Below are 21,552 nucleotides of genomic sequence, written 5' to 3'. Positions count from 1 at the left end.
AAAAACGAATTCATGTAAAAGGAAATACATATAAATTAATAATAATCAATTCACTGAGTGCACACACACACACACTCACACACTTGAGCAGAGCATTGGATTATTGAAGGGCGAAGGCCCCCTAAGAAAGCAAGCATGACGTGTTTAGATAATTAAAACCCAAAAAAGAAAAAGAAAGTGGTATGAAAATTAAAAGCAGGTATGCAATGGCAAGCAGATAAAACGTTTTTATTATACCGCCAGATATCGATAGGTTAGCTTGAAGAAGGGGGTACACGATTTTAACATGTCCCCACATCTTATCTAGTAATCGATTTCTCGGACACTCTAAAAATGGAAAAAAATCTTGACATCAGTGCTTTTCAAGCATTATTTTTATACCCACCACCATAGAATGGGGGTATACTAATTTCGTCATTCTGTTTGTAACACCTCGAAATATTCGTCTAAGGACCCATAAAGTATATATATTTTTGATTGTCTCGACGTTCTAAGTCGATCTAGCTATGTCCGTCCGTCCGTCTGTCGAAATCATGACAGCGGTTGAAGGCGTTAAGCTAACCACTTGAAATTTTGCACGGTGGAGGCCACCGTAGCGCAGAGGTTAGCATGTCCACACTGAACGCTTGGCTTCAAATCCTGGCGAGACCATCATAAAATTTTTAGCGGTGGTTAACCCCTCCTAATGCTGGCGACATTCGTGAGGTACTATGCCATGCAAAAACTTCTTCTCAAAAGAGGTGTCGCACTGCGGCACGCCGTTCGGACTCGACTATAAAAAGGAGGTCCCTTATCATTGAGCTTAAACTTGAATCGGACTGCTCTCATTGATTTGTGAGAAGTTTTACCCTGTTCCTTAATGGAATGTTCATGGGCAAATTTGTATTTTTACTTAATATTGATGTAGGCCGTTGGGGATTGCAAATGGGGCCATATCGGTAAAAATTGCAAACCTTATGTCCCATAGTAGTAATAACGAAATATTGGGTTGACCAAAAAGTAATTGCGGATTTTTTAAAAGAAAGTAAATGCATTTTTAATAAAACTAAGAATGAACTTTAATCAAATATACTTTTTTTACACTTTTTTTCTAAAGCAAGCTAAAAGTAACAGCTGATAACTGACAGAAGAAAGAATGCAATTACAGAGTCACAAGCTGTGAAAAAATTTGTCAACGCCGACTATATGAAAAATCCGCAATTACTTTTTGGGCAACCCAATATGTTCCGATTTGGACAAAATACTGCTAAGTACAAGCCATTGTTCAATTGTGTACAACAAAATGTTGATCTTTTCAGTAGCCATATCTAAAAATAAACCGATCTGAACCATATACAACATAGATGTCGAAAAGCCTAACTAAGTTACTGTGTCAAATTTCAGTGAAATCGGATTATAAATGCGCCTTTTATGGGGCCAAGACTTTAAATCCAGATATCGATCTATATGGAAGCTCTATCCAAATCTGGACTGATTTTGGCCAAGTTGCAGAAAAATTTCGGAGAGCCTAACACAACTCACTGTCCCAAATTTTTGGCGAAATCGGACAATAAATGCGCCTTTTATGGCCCCAAAACCTTAGATCGAGAGATCGGTCTATATGGCAGCTATACCCAAATCTTGATCGATCTGAGCCAAATTGCAGAAGCATGTCGAGGGGCTTAACTAAATTCACTGTCCCAAGTTTCGGCGAAATCGGACAATAAATGCGCCTTTTATGGGCCCAAAACCCTAAATCGATAGATCGGTCTATACGGCAGCTATATTCAAATCTGGACCGATCTGTGCCATAATTAAGAAGTATGTCAAGTAGCTTAATTTAACTTATTGTCCAAAATTTCAGCAAAATCGGATAATAAATGTGGCTTTTAAGGGCCTAAGACCCTAAATCTGAGGATCGTCTATATGGCAGCTGTATCCAAATCTGGACCGATCTAAGCCAAATTGACGAAAAATGTCAAAGGGCCCAACACAACTCACTGTCCAGAATTTCAGCAAAATCGGATAATAAATTCGGGTTTAAATGGCCTAAGACCCTAAATCGGAGGATCGGTCTATATGGCAACTATATCCAAATCTGAACCGATCTAAGCCAAATTGACGAAAGATGTCAAAGGGCCTAACACAACTCTCTGTCCCAAATTTCAGCAAAATCGAATGGCTTTTATAGGCCTAAGACCCTAAATCGGCCGATCGCTCTATATGGGGGCTATATCAAGATATAGACCGATATAGCCCATCTTCGAGCTTAATCTGCTTATGGACAAAAAAAGAATCTGTTCAAAATTTCAGCTCAATATCTCTATTTTTAAACACTGTAGCGTGATATCAACAGACAGACGGACGGACATGTCTAGATGGTCTTAGATTTTTACGCTGATCAAGAATATATATACTTTATAGGGTCGAAAATGGATATTTCGATGTGTTGCAAACGGAATGACAAAATGAATATACCCTCATCCTTCGGTGGTGGGTATAAAAAGTAAGGTATTGCGCTTTGCTTGTTTGTTCTGAGTAGACCCAAAAACGCCTAAACTGATTTTCATGAAATTTCCACAGGTATAGTTTGGCCCCCTGGTGGAAATAGAGTACTTCCTTTTGTGTTATTCGCTTGAGGGCGGACCCTCCCCCTAACTACAACTTTCAAAAAACGCCAGAACTCCGAGATGGGTGCTTCGTTTAAGCGAAATTTTGTATGCTCCCTTATGGTAAACCAGAAACACAAAATTGATATAAAACTTTGGGGTCAAATAACCGTGGGGGACGTCCTACTCCAAAACCCACCCAAACGTACATGTTTACCGATATATGGATGTCAATCCGTTCTTCTTCTCTCCACAGCCTTCCACCATATATCAGCATTGTTCTCACAATGAGCGTGTACTTTCAGTATATCATCTTCGGGCTAACTCCCCACTTCCCACTGAACATCCTTCTGCAGGAGTAAAAGGCACACATAGCCTCTCAATACCCTTCCTCTGTATTCCTTTTCCAGCACATTTTCGCATCGAGGACAAGGCTTAGGTATTTCGCCTACCTTGACAACTGCAAACTGTTCCCATCCAAAATCGGGAGACGAAAATGCGGTGCCTTATTTCACCGAGAGAAAAGCACCAGCTCCATCTTCCTTAGGTTGGTGCTCAATCCACTTCTCGTGGCTCATCTCCGATAGTCTCCACAGTGACCTTTCCATAAACTCGCTGATTGTCAACAGAAATCTGCCTGGAATCAATGGGACGACGTCGTCCAGATTTGCGGATATATTTACCGATTGGGACAATATGGATATCAAATTTATTTAAGATATCCATATTGTCCCAATCGGTAAATATGGATATCAAAGGTATTGAAGAGTATGGATATCAAAGGTATTTAAGAGTAGAGTACGAACTTGGTATAACAATTTGAGCCCCAGTGTCGGGGGCCCTCGCCACCAGTAAAAACCCCACAAATATTCCATGTTTTCTGATTGGGCAATATGGTTATCAAATGAAAGGTTTTTGGAAGTAGTTTACGATACTTATATACAAATTTGGGTTCAAGTCTAAGGGGGGCGCCCCATCCCAAAAACCACCAAACGGACATGTAGGCCGATCGGTTCAATATGGGATTCAAACGAAAGGTACAGGAGAGCAGAATATAAAACTTATATACAAATTTGGGGTCTATTCCCAGGCGTTTCGCCTCACACCAAAATTATGCCCCAAATGGACATGCACGCCGAACAGGACAATATGGGCCTCAAACGTAAGGTATTTGAGGATACAAAAGGTGTTTGGGTCAATTCCCAAGTGGTTTACCTCAATCCAAAATTATGCCCCAAATGGTACACATATCTACCAAACAGGACAATATGGGATTCTAATAAAAGGTATTTGAGAGTTAAATACGAATAAAAATTATTAAACCCTCCACCATAGGAAGAGGGTATACTAATTTCGTTATTCTGTTTGTAACTCCTCGAAATATACGTCCAAGACCCCATAAAATATTTATATATTCTTGATCGTCATGGCGTTTGAAGTCGATCTAGCAATGTCCGACCGTCCGTCCGTCTGTCGAAAGCACGCTAACTTTCGAAGGAGTATAGCTAGCCGCTCAAAATTTTGCACAAATACTTCTTATTAGTGTAGGTCAGTTGGGATTGTAAATGGGCTATATCGGTCTATGTTTTCATATAGCTGCCATATAAACCGATCTTGGATGTTGACTTCTTGAGCCACTAGAGAGCACAATTCTTATCCGATTTGGCTGAAATTTTGCATGAGGTGTTTTTTTGTGACCTTCAATAACTGTGCTGTGTGTATGGTTGAAATCGGATTATAACCTGATATAGCTGTCATATAAACCTAACTGGGGTCTTGACTTCTTGAGCTTCTACAGGGCGCAATTCCTATCCGATTTGGCTGAGATTTTGCAAGACTTGTTACGTTGTGATTTCCACCAACTGCGCCAAATGTGGTTCAAATCGATCCATAAACTCTTGAGCCTCTAGAGGGCGTAATTATTATCCGATTTGGCGGAAATTTTGTACAACGACTTTTCCCATGACCTTCAACATACGGACACGAATCGGTCTGTATCCTGATAGAGCTCTCATATAAACCGATCTATTTTGCCTCTTGAGCCCCTAAAAGGGCGCAACTCTTACTCGAATTGGCTGAAATTTTACACAATGACTTCTACTCTCCAACATTCGATTCAATTATGGTCCAAATCGGATCATTACTTGATATAGCTCCAATACTATTTTCCTTTATCCTTTGTTTGCCTAAAAAGACATATCGGGAAAAGAACTCGACATAAGCGTTCTATGGTGAAGAGTATATAAGATTCGGCCCGGCCCAATTTAGCTCGATTTTACTTGTTTTCAAATTTGGACCACGTCAAAATGGGTCCGCGAACACTTAAGGCTGTAACGAAGCCCACCGGGCAAGCTATGGGTTGCCCAAAAAGTAATTGCGGATTTTTCATATAGTCGTCGTTGACAAATTTTTTCACAGCTTGTGACTCTGTAATTGCATCAGCTGTTACTTTTAGCTTGCTTTAGAAAAAAAGTTTAAAAAAAGTATATTTGATTAAAGTTCATTCTAAGTTTTATTAAAAATGCATTTACTTTCTTTTAAAAAATCCGCAATTACTTTTTGGGCAACCCATAGCTATATATATGTGTACGATTGACCTCGACCGAACTTAACGCGCTTTTACTTGTTAGGTTTGTTGTGAGCTTAGCGACGTCTTCGCTCGTTCTTCTACCATCCTGCTCAGAAAGAATGTTTGCCCTTAGAACTCTAAAATTGGGAGTTTGTTCTCCTGACCTAATACCACCCTAACTAGGAACTTCCAACCCCCAAATTGGCTGCTGTTCTGTGAAATTACTACACATTCCTGCGATTTGAGAGCTGAAGAAATCGAATCGGCAGATTATTGGTCCATGTTAGAATCGTCTGCAAGAAAATTTGTATGTCAAATGATCACAAGTGTTTCAGCAAAGCGAAAAATTCGAAATTTAATCATTTCAGTGGCATATACTTCCCTTCCTCCTTTTTCCCCACTAGCCCCTTTTTCATACTTCACCACTAAGGTCAATTAAATTAAATCTTGCTCATATAAACATTTTGATAGCTAACACTTATAGCGAATAAAATAATAACACTTGAATAGACATTCACACATATACAAACACATGCTCCTACATTGATATGGCACATGTGTACATACATACAAAGTACATATACATATGTTAGTGGATATTAATATCACACTAAAGCAAACACACCCAAACACTTGTGGCCAACTTTGCCATGGATCTCTATACGAATGTGTTGTATTCTAGGGCGGCTGCTATGTATTTCCGAAAACTCACAAGTTTCCCTTTCCGGTGATTTTGGACTCTTGTTCTTTTTGCGAATCACCACTACACACTTGTGGTAGAAAGAAAACAAAGAAAAAAAAAACATTAACAACAATTTATCTTAAGCATCCACTTCATCTTAAGATGAATAACGAAATTTCTTCCCACATTTTGATGTACACTCGCAGACTACAACCATTTCTCATTACAAACTGAAGACCCTTAAAGCAACACTCTCACACACAGTCGCCCAGTAGTAGACTCTTAGGAATGTCCTTTTGGTTTAAGTTTAATCATTTGACCAAATAGAACAACACGACTAGGAGAAAATCTTAAAAAAGAAAGAAAGATGAAATTGAAATGCTTTCCCTGATGAGTTTTTAATACCAGTAATGAGATGACATTTTGTTTTTTTTTTTTTTAACGGACCAAAAAAACCAACACAGACCAAAAAAAACATTCAATTAAGTTTAAATTTGACAAAATGGAATTATAAGGACTTCTTAGTGTCTAATTTAAAATAATTAATGTTAAGGTCGGAGTAGGATTTTGACATTGAAAGTTTTGTATACCCTACACCATTTGTGTCTAAGCATGTGGATTTTCATTTAAACGCCCCTAGACGTGTCGGCAACATGACCCACATCATATTTTTACACTAATTGAATAAAACCTGTCAACTTTAAAAGGGAATACCAAGCTGATGTAATAAATTTAAGAGGAACAAAGATGAGATGCTATCAAGTCACAATTTAATATTCACCGACAAGGAACCTTACATCATTCAGTCATTTACTTTGCAACTCTTCGTAAACTGGAGATATTGTAGCACATCAAATTGTTTTGGAAATATTGGAAAGGACATCAACCTCGTAAGGCCCTAATTTCTCAGAGCCTACGTTCAAATGAGTTTGGAGTTTGGAAAGGGCTTTATTTATAGATCGGACCCCCTGACAATTGGCTTCAAATGTTTTTACCAGATTCGTTACTCGTAAATACTAAACATCAAACCGATGGCTTTGGTGCAGGCACATCCTCCTGAAGATACAAAGAAGGAAATCTGGTAACTGACACAGATAACATGCTGAGGATATGGAAAGAACATTTTACCCAACTGCTAGTGTCCGACGTTCGGGGAAGAGGATACCGCAGAACCAATACCTGATGATGGTATAGAATGTTTACCTCCTAATCAGAATGGGGTCCAAGTAGCAGTGACCCGACTAATGAACAACAACGCAGCAGGAGCCGACAGGTTACACGCTCAACTATTTAAGACCGGAGGCGACATCAGCTTATCTGCACAATTTGGCTAGAAGAACGCATACCCGATGATTGGAACCTCAGCATACTATGTCCCGTACACAAAGAAAGGAGACTAGACGGAATGTGCCAACTACAGAGTAATAAGTCTCCTCCCCATCGCATACAAGATACTCTCGAGCGTACTGTGTGAAAAATTAAAACCTTAAGTCAGTGAGATAATTGGGCCCTATCAATGCGGCATTAGACCGGATACCGCAGAACCAATCAATGATGATGGTATAGAATGTTTACCTCCTAATCAGAATAAGGTCCAAGTAGCAGTGACCCGACTAATAAACAACAAGGCAGCAGGAGCCGACAGGTTACCCGCTAAACTATTTAAGACCGGAGGCGACACGCTGATAAGGCGTATGCATCAACTTATCAGCGCAATCTGGCTAGAAGAACGCATACCCGATGATTGGAAGCTCAGCATACCATGTCCCATACCGCAGAACCAATCCCTAATGATGGTATAGAATGTTTACCTCCTAGTCGGAATAAGGTCCCTGTAGCAGTGATCCGACTAATGAACAACAAGGCAGCAGGAGCCGACGGGTTACCCGCTGAACTATTTGAGACCGGAGGCGACATCAGCTTATCTGCACAATTTGGCTAGAAGAACGCATACCCGATGATTCGAACCTCAGCATACTATGTCCCGAACACTAGAAAGGAGACTAGACGGAATGTGCCAACTATAGAGTAATAAGTCTCCTCCCCATCGCATTCAAGATACTCTCGAGCGTACTGTGTGAAAGATTAAAACCTAAAGTGAATGAGATAATTGGGCCCTATCAATGTGGCTTTAGACCTGGTAGATCCACCCTAGACCAAATATTCACACTGCGCCAAATCCTGGAAAAGACCCGAGGAGGACAAATCCACACCTACCATCTTTTTGTTGACTACAAAGCCGCCTTCGATACTCCTTTACGTTCAAAGGTATTTCAAGCTATGTCTGAGTTTGGCATCCCTGCAAAGTTAATAAGACTCTGCAGGATGACAGGATGCTGGTACACGTTCCTCAGTAAGAATAGGAAAGAATCTCTCCGAACCATTTAATACCAAACGAGGTTTCAGACAAGGAGACCGCCTATCGTGTGATCTCTTTAATATCCTGGGAGGAGAAGACATGCTACTCGCCTATTCCGACGACATCGATATCATAACTCGATCACCGGAAGTAGTAACTGCAGCCTTTGAAAGAATCGAAAGAGAGTCAGTAAAAATGGGTCTGGCAGTAAATGGCGATAAGACGAAATGGATGGTTTCAACTCCCAAAAAGCCTGGCACAACCGAGCAGGTAAAGAAAATGGAGAAAGTTGGGAACCACAACTTTGAGATAGTCAGTAATTTAATCTACCTCGGCAACGCCGTAACCGAGACGAATGACACCAGTTTTAAGATCAAGCGAAGAATAATACTGGCAATAAGATGCTACTTTGGACTAAGTTAGCAGTTTAGAAACAAGGCCACCTTTCGACAGACGAAGATTACACTATACAAGACACTGATACTACCCGTGAAAGCAGATGAGGCAGTACTTGGAGTATTTGAGAGAAAGATTCTTCGTAAAATATATGGACCAGTTTGCGTTAGTGGAGAATGTAGGCGACCTATGAACCACGAGCTGTATGACGACGAAAGCATAGTTACACGCATCACAATACAACGGCTGCGTTGGCTAGGTCATGTTGTCAGAATGGACAAAGAAGCTCCAGCAAAGAAGTTTTTTGAAGGCAAACAGGTGGTACACGCAAACTGGGAAGACCAAAAGGCCGATGGAAAGATCAAGTTGTGGGAGACACCTCGAAACTTGGAACGTTATTCTACGTTCGGCTAGTGGAACAAATATTCTGTCATAGCCAATTAAAATAAGTAAAGTGTATGGGGCCTGCCTTTTTGGGCTCAAATTAGGATAGACACAGGAAGAACCTGCGGATCTATAAAAATTGCTATCCCTAGTGGTGGCCTTGAAATATGATTTTGAAAGTATAAAACCAATACAGACAAAAAATTAGTTTGTGTGGCTATGAACGAAACCCGCAGCCCTGCATGTCTTGATCAACAGCTTAAAAATGCTTAAAGAAAAATCCATTTTCAAAAGGCCATTTTAGGGTGTACCTAAGCGCACCGGGCCAGCTTTGCAATTGATTGAAGCGACTTAGTCCACTCTTTGTCTGGACCCTGCAAATTACCCACAAATAGGAGGGTCCTTTATCATCAATTTCTTTAATTTCGAGGTGTCATTGACACTCAACAACTCCTCTATCAACTTGACAAAGTCCTCCCCATTAGATTTCCTCCAACAAAAACCTATAAGAGGATGGAAACATAATATTTCAATAATTGCATTATTAAATTATGGATTTTGCGTTCGTTCTCATTCCTTGTTATTATGCCTTATAAAATTCCCTTTGTGCAGCCATATAAAAAGTCGCACAGACATGAGGTTTTAGTGGACATGCAAAATAGTTTTCATTGAAACAAAAAGTCTATAATAAGAAAAACTGCTTAACTTATCATTATAATTTAGTTGTTGTTGTTATTGTTGTTGTTGATTATTGTTTTAAACAAAGTGCCAACACACCCATAAAATTGTACTTGTACTCCCCTCTGGTAGCCCCAGTGCAAACCTTAAACTATACACTTAGCTTTAAATGAAATGGGAGGGACATTGTGAAAACGCCAAGTATCTCAGTTTCTCGTTCCACTTACCTCGTTTGCATGTAATTTAAGATGTTCTATATTTAAAATGGTTTATTTTTTTGTTTCATTTTTATGAGAAAGACACTTCCTTGTTGTCATAATGGCGATGTTGTTGATCTTCATCATCATCATCGCCATTGCCGTTTATAAAGCTCGTATTCTATTACTGGTCTCATTCAATTTTCGCAGACAATTGTTGTCGCATCTTTAAATTTTGCAACTTTTCTCCTCTATGGCACAATTCAAATGGCACACTTTGTCTTGGGGTTTTTTTCGTTGTTGTATAGGACAGACAAGAGTGTTGATTATTTGTGACACTGAATTATGGTGAATTGTTTGACTAAAGTGTCTGCCGTATATCCTGGTTATACAGATAGAAAGGCACGTCACTGGCTACCTGCACACAAGTTGGTAATTATTTGATAAATCTTTAGATGAAAATGTCATAAATGAATAAAGCAGTGTGGCTTGCATTTTAATAAAGACAAAAAAGACTTTAGACCTTCCATGTAATTTATGAAAATCTTAAAAAATTATAATCCTGGATTTGTTGTGGGTCTTTTACAGCTCGCCCTTTAATCTTCTTAACTCAGTTTTATGACGCAGCCCTGTGGTGCCTTTGTGGTTTTTGTCTGAGTGAAGAATCCTCTGTAACCCTTTCTCAGAGCAACCAGCTCTATTGATCGACATGGCGGCAATTGTTTGCGCTTTGTTTTAGTTTAAGACATAGGTACAACAAAAGTTTTAATAGGAAACATTTTGGAAAAATTCAAATAAACTTTTCTTTCTAAATTTCTATAGCCGTCAAACTAAGAGTCAATATTCTTGTTTTTTTATACCCACCACCGAAGAATGGGGGTATATGCATTTTGTCATTCCGTTTGCAACACATCGAAATATCCCTTTCCGACCCTATCTTATATATAACTCGTAAGGAAGGGCAAAAGTCGGGCGGTGCCGACTGTATAATACCCTACACCTACCTAATAAGTACAACGTAGGAACTATATTCAATTCTGAATCGATTTCGAGCAAACTTCTCAGATAACGTGGAAGTCGTCGAGCAAGGCGTTGTACAAAGTTTTGGGAAGATTGGTTAATAAATGCGCTTGCAATGGTTCTAGGAGTGAAAATCGGGCTATATATTTATATGAGAGCTATATCTAAATTTAAACCAATCTCTATTAAATTCAACAGTAATGTCGAGAGTCATAAAAAATCCTTCCTGTTGAATTTCGAGAGAATCGGTTAACAAATGACCATTTTATTGCATTATTTCTGCAAATCGGACGAACATATATATGGGAGCTATATCCAAATCTAAACCGATTTCAAGCAAACTTCTCATATATTGTGGTAGTCGTTGAGGAAGGCGTTGTAAAAAATTTTGGAAAGATTGGTCAATAAATGCGATTGCAATGGCTCTAGGAGTGAAAATCGGGCTATATATATATATTTATGAGAGCTATATCTAAATCTGAACTGATTTCTATGAAATTCACCAATAATGTCGATAGTCATAAGAAAGTCCTTAATACCAAATTTCGAGACAATCGGTTAACATATGACCTTTTTATTGCATTATTTCAGCAAATCGGACGAAGATATATATGAGAGCTATATCCAAATCTGAACTGATTTCAAGCAAACTTCTCAGATATTATGGTAGTCGTTGAGGAAGGCGTTGTAAAAAATTTTGGAAAGATTAGTCAATAAATGCGCTTGCAATGGCTCTAGGAGTGAAAATCGGGCTATATATTTATATGAGAGCTATATCTAAATTTGAACCGATTTCTATGAAATTCACCAGTAATGTCGATAGTCATAAGAAAATCCTTTCTACCAAATTTCGAGAGAATCGGTTTTTATTGCATTATTACTGCAAATCGGACAAACATATATATGGGAGCTATATCCAAATCTGAATCGACTTTTCAATTTCAATAGGCTTCGTCTCTAGGCCGAAAAACATGCCTGTACCAAATTTGAAGAAGTTCGGATGAAAATTGAGACAAATTAACATGGACAGACGAACGGACAGACGGACATAGCTAAATCGAATCAAAAAGTGATCGGTATACTTATCAATGGGTCTATCTCTCTTCCTTTTGGGTGTTACAAACAAATGCACTAACTTATAATACCCAGTACCACAGTAGTGGTGTAGGGTATAAAAATCAATTTGTATTTGTTTGTTTGTGTGTTCCTTATAGACTCAAAAACGGTTGAACCAACTTCCATGAAATTTTCACTGATGATATATATTGATCCCGTGGTTAAAATAGGGTACTACATTTTTTGATATTCAAAGGCTTACGGGGAGGCTTACCCTCCCTCTTACCCTAATTTTCAGAAACGCCAGATCTCGATGATGGGTGGAGCGATTTAAGCGAAATTTTGTGTGCTGTCTTCTAGTAACCTAGAAATAAAAATTTGGTATCCAAATTTCGGATGCGGTACCTAGGGGGCCGCCCCACCCCCAAAACCTACCAAAAATATATTTAGATCAATCATGATAATATGGGACTCAAATGAAAGGTATTTAAGAGTATAAAACGTATCTGCTATCCAATTGTCGGACTCAGTGTTTGGGGGACCACCCCAACCCCCAAAACACCCCTAAATCGGACATATTTACCGACCTTGCCAATATGGGACTCAAATGAGAGGTATTTGCGAGAAGAATACGAACCTGATATCCAAATGTGGGACCAACCTTCTGGGGGTCCACCCCTTCTTCAAAACAGGACTTATTTTCTGATCATGGCAATATGGGACTTTAATAAAAGGTATTTTAATGTATAGAATATAAATCTGATATCCAAATGTGGAGCCAATTGTTTAGGGGGCCGCCCCTACCAAAAACAACTCTCAAAGAGGACAAATTTACTACAATAGCAATATGGGGCTCAAATGAAAGGTCTTTGCTGACCTTTCCAATATGGGTCCGTAATAACAAGTATTTTAGAGTAGAACACGAATCTGATATATATTTTTAGAACCAAGTTACTGAACGGCCGCCCCATCCCCCAAAACACCCTCGAAACCGGTCATGTTTGCAGACTATGGAAATACGGGGCTCAAATAAAAAGTATTTGGGAGAAGACCACGAATCTGATATCAATATTCGGGACCAACTGTCTAGGGATATCCCACCCCCATTTGGGTTGCCATATGGGACGTATTTATTCACCATGACAAGTGTTTGAGGACGCCTCATCCCATAAACTCCCTTTAAACCAATGCACAGTGGGCCAAATGGCAAAAAAATTGGAAATAAGTCTACAACCTTTTATCTGTTGATTTTAGCCATACAAAATGTTCTAGACATTTGTAGAGGAGGACATAGGCTTTCAGAAAAGTGCTGTTGTTGGTCCATATCTTTAATACAGGGTGAGCTACAGGGTGTCAAAGTTGACCACTTTTGACTTCTCCAAGCTTCTGGGGGCCATAACTTTTGATCTACTCAACCGATTTACATGATTTAGGACTCTAGAGAAAGAGCTTGACAAGATCTAAAAAACTTATGCATAAAGTACCATGCCATCGTGTACTGTTAAGGAGTTATGAATTGTTTAATTTTAAAATATGAAAATTTGGCCTTGGTTTTTTTCAGTGTTTTTTTAATAACTCCGTCAATTTTAAAGCTATAAACTTCATACTTCACACAAATTATGCCAGCATATGTGTGCATAAAATACAAAAGGAATCACGTGAATATCTTTGGCGGTTTAAAAATGGCATCGTTTTCAATATGAAAAATATTTTTTTTGTCAAAAAATTGCAAAATTTTTCAAAAAAGATACTCCCATTTCCTTTAAGTTTTCGCAAACTTTGGCCGTCAAAGCATTATCATTTCTTTCCATTTTCACAAAGTCGAGGTATTAAGAAAAGTTTTAAGTGCTAATTTGGCTAATTTCGATATCAAACAACACCGTTATCTTAAGACCAAAATGGCCAATTTTTTTACTAAACTTCAAAAGTTTCTCACTGGAAAAAAGTTCCACGGGGATTTTTTCGCTTTTTTTGAACTTAAATGAAAGCTTAAAATGTTCCCAACATTTTAAGGTATGTCTCGCCATATCCTAGCCATAAATGAGATCGTAGCGATCAAAATACTGAAAAAAGTCAATTTTCAAGTAGTGCTATATTCATTGCTAAAAAACAAGTATTACGTCACATTTTATTGCAAAGATGTTAAATAAACTTTTATTTGGTAACACTTCTTCTACAAAACACAAAAAGAATCATGGAAATATCTCTATTCTATTCCATTTTATGGAACCGGCAATAAAAAAGTCAATTTTTCAAAAAAGTCGAATTTCCCAAATTTTGTTTTTGTTGTCCTAATTGCACATGACACACTATAGCCATATTTACGCAACATACCTTATCGTAAAGGAAATTTTCATACCTTTCCAACGATGTATAAAACATTTCTCAACTCGGATTCTATCTACTCTAAAATTCATTTACACTTCATTAAACTCTATATAAAAATGTCTATTTGTGAAATGGAACCTTATATGGGGCCTACACTAAAACATTGATAGATTTGCCCAGGGTTTACAATACAAATGTGTTAGAATAAAAAAAGGTCTCCTGCCAAAGTTTAAAAAAATTGGAATAAAAATATGTGTTTTAGAGCGAAAACACTTCGCATCGGCGTGCGTTTGTATAGTACCTACATCTATTTTTAATGTAAGCTGATGATTTTTGAATAAAAAGTAACCTAGAAATATACCTGCATATATATATATATATTTGTGTTAAGATTTGATGCAGACAAATGTTACCTGTTTCGCTATGTCGAATTCCCAGGAAATCCACCGTATCAATGAATGTGAAAAAACCTACCCATAAAAAATTCATTGTCATTTTTTTTAACCAAATTCGAGTCCAGGTAAATAATTATAGAAGAGTAAGTAAAAAGAGGCACTTTGGACCCCTTTTTACGATTGCGTCTGATACCTGAAATGGGTCATTAATTGTGAATATATTGCATAAATATTTGAACAAAATCCAAATTTTCTTCATTATATTTTGTAGAGGCGTAAAGGACATTTATAAGTTATGGAAGTCATACTGAAGTATTCCACTCTTTCGAAAATTGTATGGGACATCAAAAATGATTCCAAATCATACACGGAGTCATTTAAGGAACTTGTTTACACTTTGGACCACATATATGGAATAAGGCTAAATAAAGACGCTTTAGACAAACTTGAAAAATTCTACAAATCATTTGAGAGAAGGTTGCCAGAATGTTCATTCGCAAAAATCAAGTTTTTCAAAATGTATGAGAAGTGGCTGAAATCGGATCTACTTATTGAAATTAAACCGCTGATTCCCGGCCGGCCTAGCAAAGCATACGACGAAGTTACGGAGAAAACCAAAAAGAAAAAACAAGAGGAACTATTGGCGGCACATCCGCCAAATTTAATAAAAGATACGTTCAAAACAGCATTGTTAAAAACACAACCAAAAAATGTTGGACGAATTGTCGATGTTTTACCATTAGCATCTCCGAAAAGGGTAAAGAGAATGGTAGAAAGTATTCCAACTCCAAAATCGACTACAGAATTCACGGAGGAAGATGCACTGGCCCTGATTTTGAACCTAGGCCTCTCAAGAAACAAATACTCAACAATGAGGAAGGCTCTTCGTGAAAAAGGATGGGGTTGTTTACCCTCAAAACATAAATTGTACAACACCAGGACGAAAATGGTGCCATCAAATATATACGTGGACGAATTAAAAGCAAGAGTGAAACTTGCTGATCTTGTTGAAAATACAGCTGTTAGAATTATTTCTAATTTTACTGAAGAACAGTTGAACACATGTAATAATTCCGAAGTGGTTTTGATCAGCAAATGGGGTTGTGATGGATCATCTGGATTTTCCGAATATAAGCAACAAACAGAAATAGATACCAACTTCGCATCAATTTTCATGGCATCATTAGTACCATTGAGAATGAGATTGTACAAGGACCAATCTTCATCATCGAAAGAAAATGCATTTCAAGATATATGGATAAATAGAACACCTGGGTCAAAATATTTATGTCGCCCAATTCGGTTTGAGTATACAAAGGAAGACCGGAACACAACACGATCTTTGGTGAACGAAATAAAGGAAGAAATTGCTGCATTACCCATGATTGTTATAAACCAATTGGGAAGAAATATAAAAGTTTCGTTTCAACTACAACTCACTATGATCGATGGAAAGGTGGCAAACGCATTAACTGGCGTTATGTCCAATTGGAGATGCAATATTTGTGGCAAGAAGAATGGGCAATTCGAGGACAAGTCTGATGAAAATTTAGTAAACGAAAATGCGCTCAATTTCGGTATTTCGCCCCTGCACTGTAGAATTCGATTCATGGAGTATTGTTTGCATTTATCGTATGACCTTAAATATCGGACTAGCCCTGGAAACCGCGATGTCTCTGCTAGAAACAACCAAGATCTTCACAAAATGAGGCAGGAAGAGAAGAATCGAATCCAGTTGGAGTTTAAACAAAAGGGACTTATAATAGATAAACCTCTTTACGGATACGGAAGCACAAATGATGGCAACTCGGCAAGGCGGTTTTTTGAGGACCCCGTATCGACATCTAAAATAACCGGTCTTGATGAACACTTGCTAAGACGATTCAAAGTGATTTTGGCTGTAATCAATAGCAAAAAGATGATAAATTCAACCAAATTTGAAGCTTATAGTAATGACACAAAAAACATTTTATCTGATTTATATTCGTGGAAAGCTTTAACACCGACAGTACATAAAGTCTTACATCATGGCAAGGAAATTGTGGAATACAACATACTTCCGTTAGGAGAACTTACAGAAGAAGCTCAGGAATCCCGTAATAGAGATGTTAAACAGTTCCGGCTTTTCAATACCCGAAAGAGCACCAAATTTAACCAAAATTATGATTTACTTCAATATTTATTGTTATCGTCTGATCCGGTACTATACAGCATCAGAACTAAATGGCTACCAAAAATATGTGACGATATAGATAAGGACGATCCCGATGCCATTCAAATTAAAGAGCTTTTAAATTTTGATACCTTAGATTATTTGGTAGAGAATAAAATCAAATAATACAAAACTAAAATGCTTTTTTATTTTGGGAGTAGCTAATATACATATAAACGCACGCCGATGCGAAGTGTTTTCGCTCTAAAACACATATTTTTATTCCAATTTTTTTAAACTTTGGCAGGAGACCTTTTTTTATTCTAACACATTTGTATTGTAAACCCTGGGCAAATCTATCAATGTTTTAGTGTAGGCCCCATATAAGGTTCCATTTCACAAATAGACATTTTTATATAGAGTTTAATGAAGTGTAAATGAATTTTAGAGTAGATAGAATCCGAGTTGAGAAATGTTTTATACATCGTTGGAAAGGTATGAAAATTTCCTTTACGATAAGGTATGTTGCGTAAATATGGCTATAGTGTGTCATGTGCAATTAGGACAACAAAAACAAAATTTGGGAAATTCGACTTTTTTGAAAAATTGACTTTTTTATTGCCGGTTCCATAAAATGGAATAGAATAGAGATATTTCCATGATTCTTTTTGTGTTTTGTAGAAGAAGTGTTACCAAATAAAAGTTTATTTAACATCTTTGCAATAAAATGTGACGTAATACTTGTTTTTTAGCAATGAATATAGCACTACTTGAAAATTGACTTTTTTCAGTATTTTGATCGCTACGATCTCATTTATGGCTAGGATATGGCGAGACATACCTTAAAATGTTGGGAACATTTTAAGCTTTCATTTAAGTTCAAAAAAAGCGAAAAAATCCCCGTGGAACTTTTTTTCCAGTGAGAAACTTTTGAAGTTTAGTAAAAAAATTGGCCATTTTGGTCTTAAGATAACGGTGTTGTTTGATATCGAAATTAGCCAAATTAGCACTTAAAACTTTTCTTAATACCTCGACTTTGTGAAAATGGAAAGAAATGATAATGCTTTGACGGCCAAAGTTTGCGAAAACTTAAAGGAAATGGGAGTATCTTTTTTGAAAAATTTTGCAATTTTTTGACAAAAAAAATATTTTTCATATTGAAAACGATGCCATTTTTAAACCGCCAAAGATATTCACGTGATTCCTTTTGTATTTTATGCACACATATGCTGGCATAATTTGTGTGAAGTATGAAGTTTATAGCTTTAAAATTGACGGAGTTATTTAAAAAACACTGAAAAAAACCAAGGCCAAATTTTCATATTTTAAAATTAAACAATTCATAACTCCTTAACAGTACACGATGGCATGGTACTTTATGCATAAGTTTTTTAGATCTTGTCAAGCTCTTTCTCTAGAGTCCTAAATCATGTAAATCGGTTGAGTAGATCAAAAGTTATGGCCCCCAGAAGCTTGGAGAAGTCAAAAGTGGTCAACTTTGACACCCTGTAGCTCACCCTGTATTAAAGATATGGACCAACAACAGCACTTTTCTGAAAGCCTATGTCCTCCTCTACAAATGTCTAGAACATTTTGTATGGCTAAAATCAACAGATAAAAAGTTGTAGACTTATTTCCAATTTTTTTGCCATTTGGCCCACTGTGCAATGGTAATATCGGGTTCAAAGAAATGGTATTTGAGAGAAGAGCACGATGCTGATATTTTTTCAAGGCCAAGTATCTGAGGGAACACCTCACCACCAAAAATACCTCTAAATGGGGCATTATGAGAATATCGGGCTGAAATACTTTTAAGAATGGAGTATGTCTAACATCCAAACGTTAATGACCCTAAACCCTCCGAGCGAATAAAGATCATATGCGATTCAGATAAAGGCATTTATATTGTTATACTGTTATTCAAGCGATATACATATACTATTGTCGTAGCATGGTATTTCACTAAGAGGTCTTTAATTGTCAAAAATATATATTCAAAAGATAATTTTGTTCCATATAAAGTAATAGAAGGCGCAGCGGAGCGGGCCCGGTTCGGCTAGTAAATTAAATATATTCTTGATCGTCGTAAAAATCTAAGACGATCTAGTCATGTCCGTCCGTCTGTCTGTTGAAATCACGCTACAGTCTTTAGAAAAAGAGATATTGAGCTGAAACTTTATACAGATTCTTTGTTGTCTATAAGCAGGTTAAGTTCGAAGATGGGCTATATCTTGATATAGCCCCCTTATAGACCAATCCGGTTTAAGGTCTTGGGCCCATAAAAGGCGCATTTATTGTCCGATTTTGCCTTAATTTTGGGACAGTGAGTTGTTTTAGGTCAGTCGACATATTTCTTAAATTTGGCCCTGATCGGTCCAGATTTGGATATAGCTTCCATATACACCGATCTCTCGATTTAAGATTTTGGGCCCATTAAAGACACATTTCTCGTCCGATGTAGCCGAAATTGCGGACAGTGAGATAAGTTGGGTCCCTCGACATCCTTCTTTAAGTTGGCCCAGATCGGTCCAGATTTGGATATTGCTGCCATATAGACCTATCTCTCGATTTAAGGTTTTGGACCCATAAGTCGCATTTATTGTCCGATTTTACCAAAATTTGGGACAGTGAGTTGTGTTGGGCCCCTCGACATCTTTATGCAAAAATTCATTCACATCGGATAAAAATTGTGCCCTCTAGAGGCTCAAGAAGTCAAGACCCAAGATCGGTTTATATGGCAGCTATATCAGGTTATGAATCGATTTAAACCATACTTGTCACAGTTGTTGGGTATCATAACAAAACACGTCGTGCAAAATTCCATTCTAATCGGATAAGAATTGCGCCCTCTAGAGGCTTAAAAGATCATAAAAGATGCATTAATTGTCCGATTTCGCCGAAATTTTTGACAGTGAGTTGTGTTGGACCCCTCGACATCCTTCTTCAATTTGGCCCCGGTCGGCCCAGATTTGGATATAGCTGCCATATACACCGATCTCTCGATTTTAAGTCTTGGCCCTAGAGAAGGCACATTTATACTCCGATTTCACTGAAATTTGACACAGTGACTTATGTTAAGATTTTCGACATCCGTATCGTATATGGTTCAGATTGGTCTATATTTGGATATAGCTACCATATAGTCCGATCTCTCGATTTAAGGTTATGGACCCATAAAAGTCGCATTTATTGTCTGCTGTAGCCGAAATTTAGGACAATGACTTATGTTAGGCTTTTCAACATCCATGTCGTATATGGTTCGGTGCGTCTTTATTTGTATTGCTCTACAAATTGAACAATGATTTATACTTATCAGACCACTCAATGTCCGTGCGAATTTGGTTCAAATCGGACCATATTTCGATATAGCTTCTATGAGGGCATAAATCATGAATTTTTCTCCGGATTATAATGAAGGGGATTTACATATACACCCGAGGTGGCAGGTATCCAAAGTTCGGGCCGGCCGAACTTAAGGCCTTTTTACATTTTTTTTTTTTTGTTTGACAATACATAAGATAGAAATAAACTGCATTTTTATCACGGCGACCTCATTTTAAGAAACAATTTACCACACACACACACACGAACACCCATAATTTGTAGCTAGTTTGTGACTAAATAGTATCCCCATTTAAAATAATCCAACACACCCCAAAAACTTTCATGATTTATAATTTGAAACTTTGGCACTGAAGAACAGGACAATCTAAAACGGTGGGTGGTGTCCGGATGGCAGAGAATAACAACGTACAGAATGGCATTGCAAATTTGTGTAATTTGTATCAGAAAATTAAGCAAAACTAACAAAAGACACCCGGAGGAGCAACATAAACGAGTAGTAGTAGTAGTAGTAGTAGTAGTAATCGTAGTAGTAGTAGTAGTAATCGTAGTAGAGAAAAACAGGAATTTCAAGGGAAAAACTCAAACTATTTGAGTAATTTTTTTTCTTCTAGTTCATGCTAACTTACCGTTTCAAAATTACTTGGGACCAAGAGCTGCTGCCAGTCAGTTTGCCTCAAGCAAACCAAACTTCAACATCAAGACCAACGAAGCGAGCGTACACTGAAATGACACAAATAAAACCACAAAAATAAAAATCAAAAATTAACAAGAACAATAAGAGCAACTATTGCAAAGTTTTAGAACTTCAAACTTTGGAATGGACTACGAAAAAGGTGTAACTCAGTTAATGTTTAGAATTGTAACCAAAATTTGAACATGGTTGTACATTGCTCTTACGAAAAGGTGTGTAAGGGGTGGGTCAACCATATAAACATTTAATATAGGAGGAATTTGCAATTTTATTTATAACTACACCCCCAAGAACCATACTTAAACTTATGTTGCATTTTCATTTGGCATAATTTATTATTGTGTTCTTTTCCCCTACTTTTGTTTCAGTGCCCATGAATGGTGGTTTTATGAGGATACACAATCCCAAAATGGGTTTGCATTTTTGGCATCAACGTGTAACACGAGATGTAGCCTTGGCTATTGCAAATCATACTTCCAGTTCAAATCAAATGCAGAAAGATAATATGAAAGAGGCCATGATGATGCAGGCTTCTTCGACAGAATTAACTATGGACCAGCCGCAAGGTAAGTAACAGCAAATTTTTTTATTATATATATACAAATTTTAAAGATTTGAACCAAAATAAACAAGTAAGTTCGGCTCGGCCGAATCTTATATACCTTCCACCGTAGATCGCATTTGTCAAGTTCTTTGCCCCGTATCTCTTTAT

General features: G+C 37.5%; 1 protein-coding gene across 1 annotated transcript in view; it reads left to right on the top strand.

The window, feature by feature from the left end:
- LOC106089703 (uncharacterized) overlaps positions 1 to 21,552 on the top strand; it is a 340,612-nt gene that overhangs the window by 296,199 nt on the left and 22,861 nt on the right. Inside the window, exon 3 of the mRNA XM_059364390.1 lies at positions 21,209 to 21,406. Within this exon, the coding sequence (XP_059220373.1) occupies positions 21,209 to 21,406 (198 nt within the window). The remainder of the gene's footprint in view (positions 1 to 21,208; positions 21,407 to 21,552) is intronic.

Source organism: Stomoxys calcitrans, chromosome 3, assembly GCF_963082655.1.
Source record: "Stomoxys calcitrans chromosome 3, idStoCalc2.1, whole genome shotgun sequence".
NCBI lineage: Eukaryota > Metazoa > Arthropoda > Insecta > Diptera > Muscidae > Stomoxys > Stomoxys calcitrans.
The sequence above is the reverse complement of the archived record's forward strand: the minus strand, read 5'-3'. Positions and strand labels throughout refer to the sequence as shown.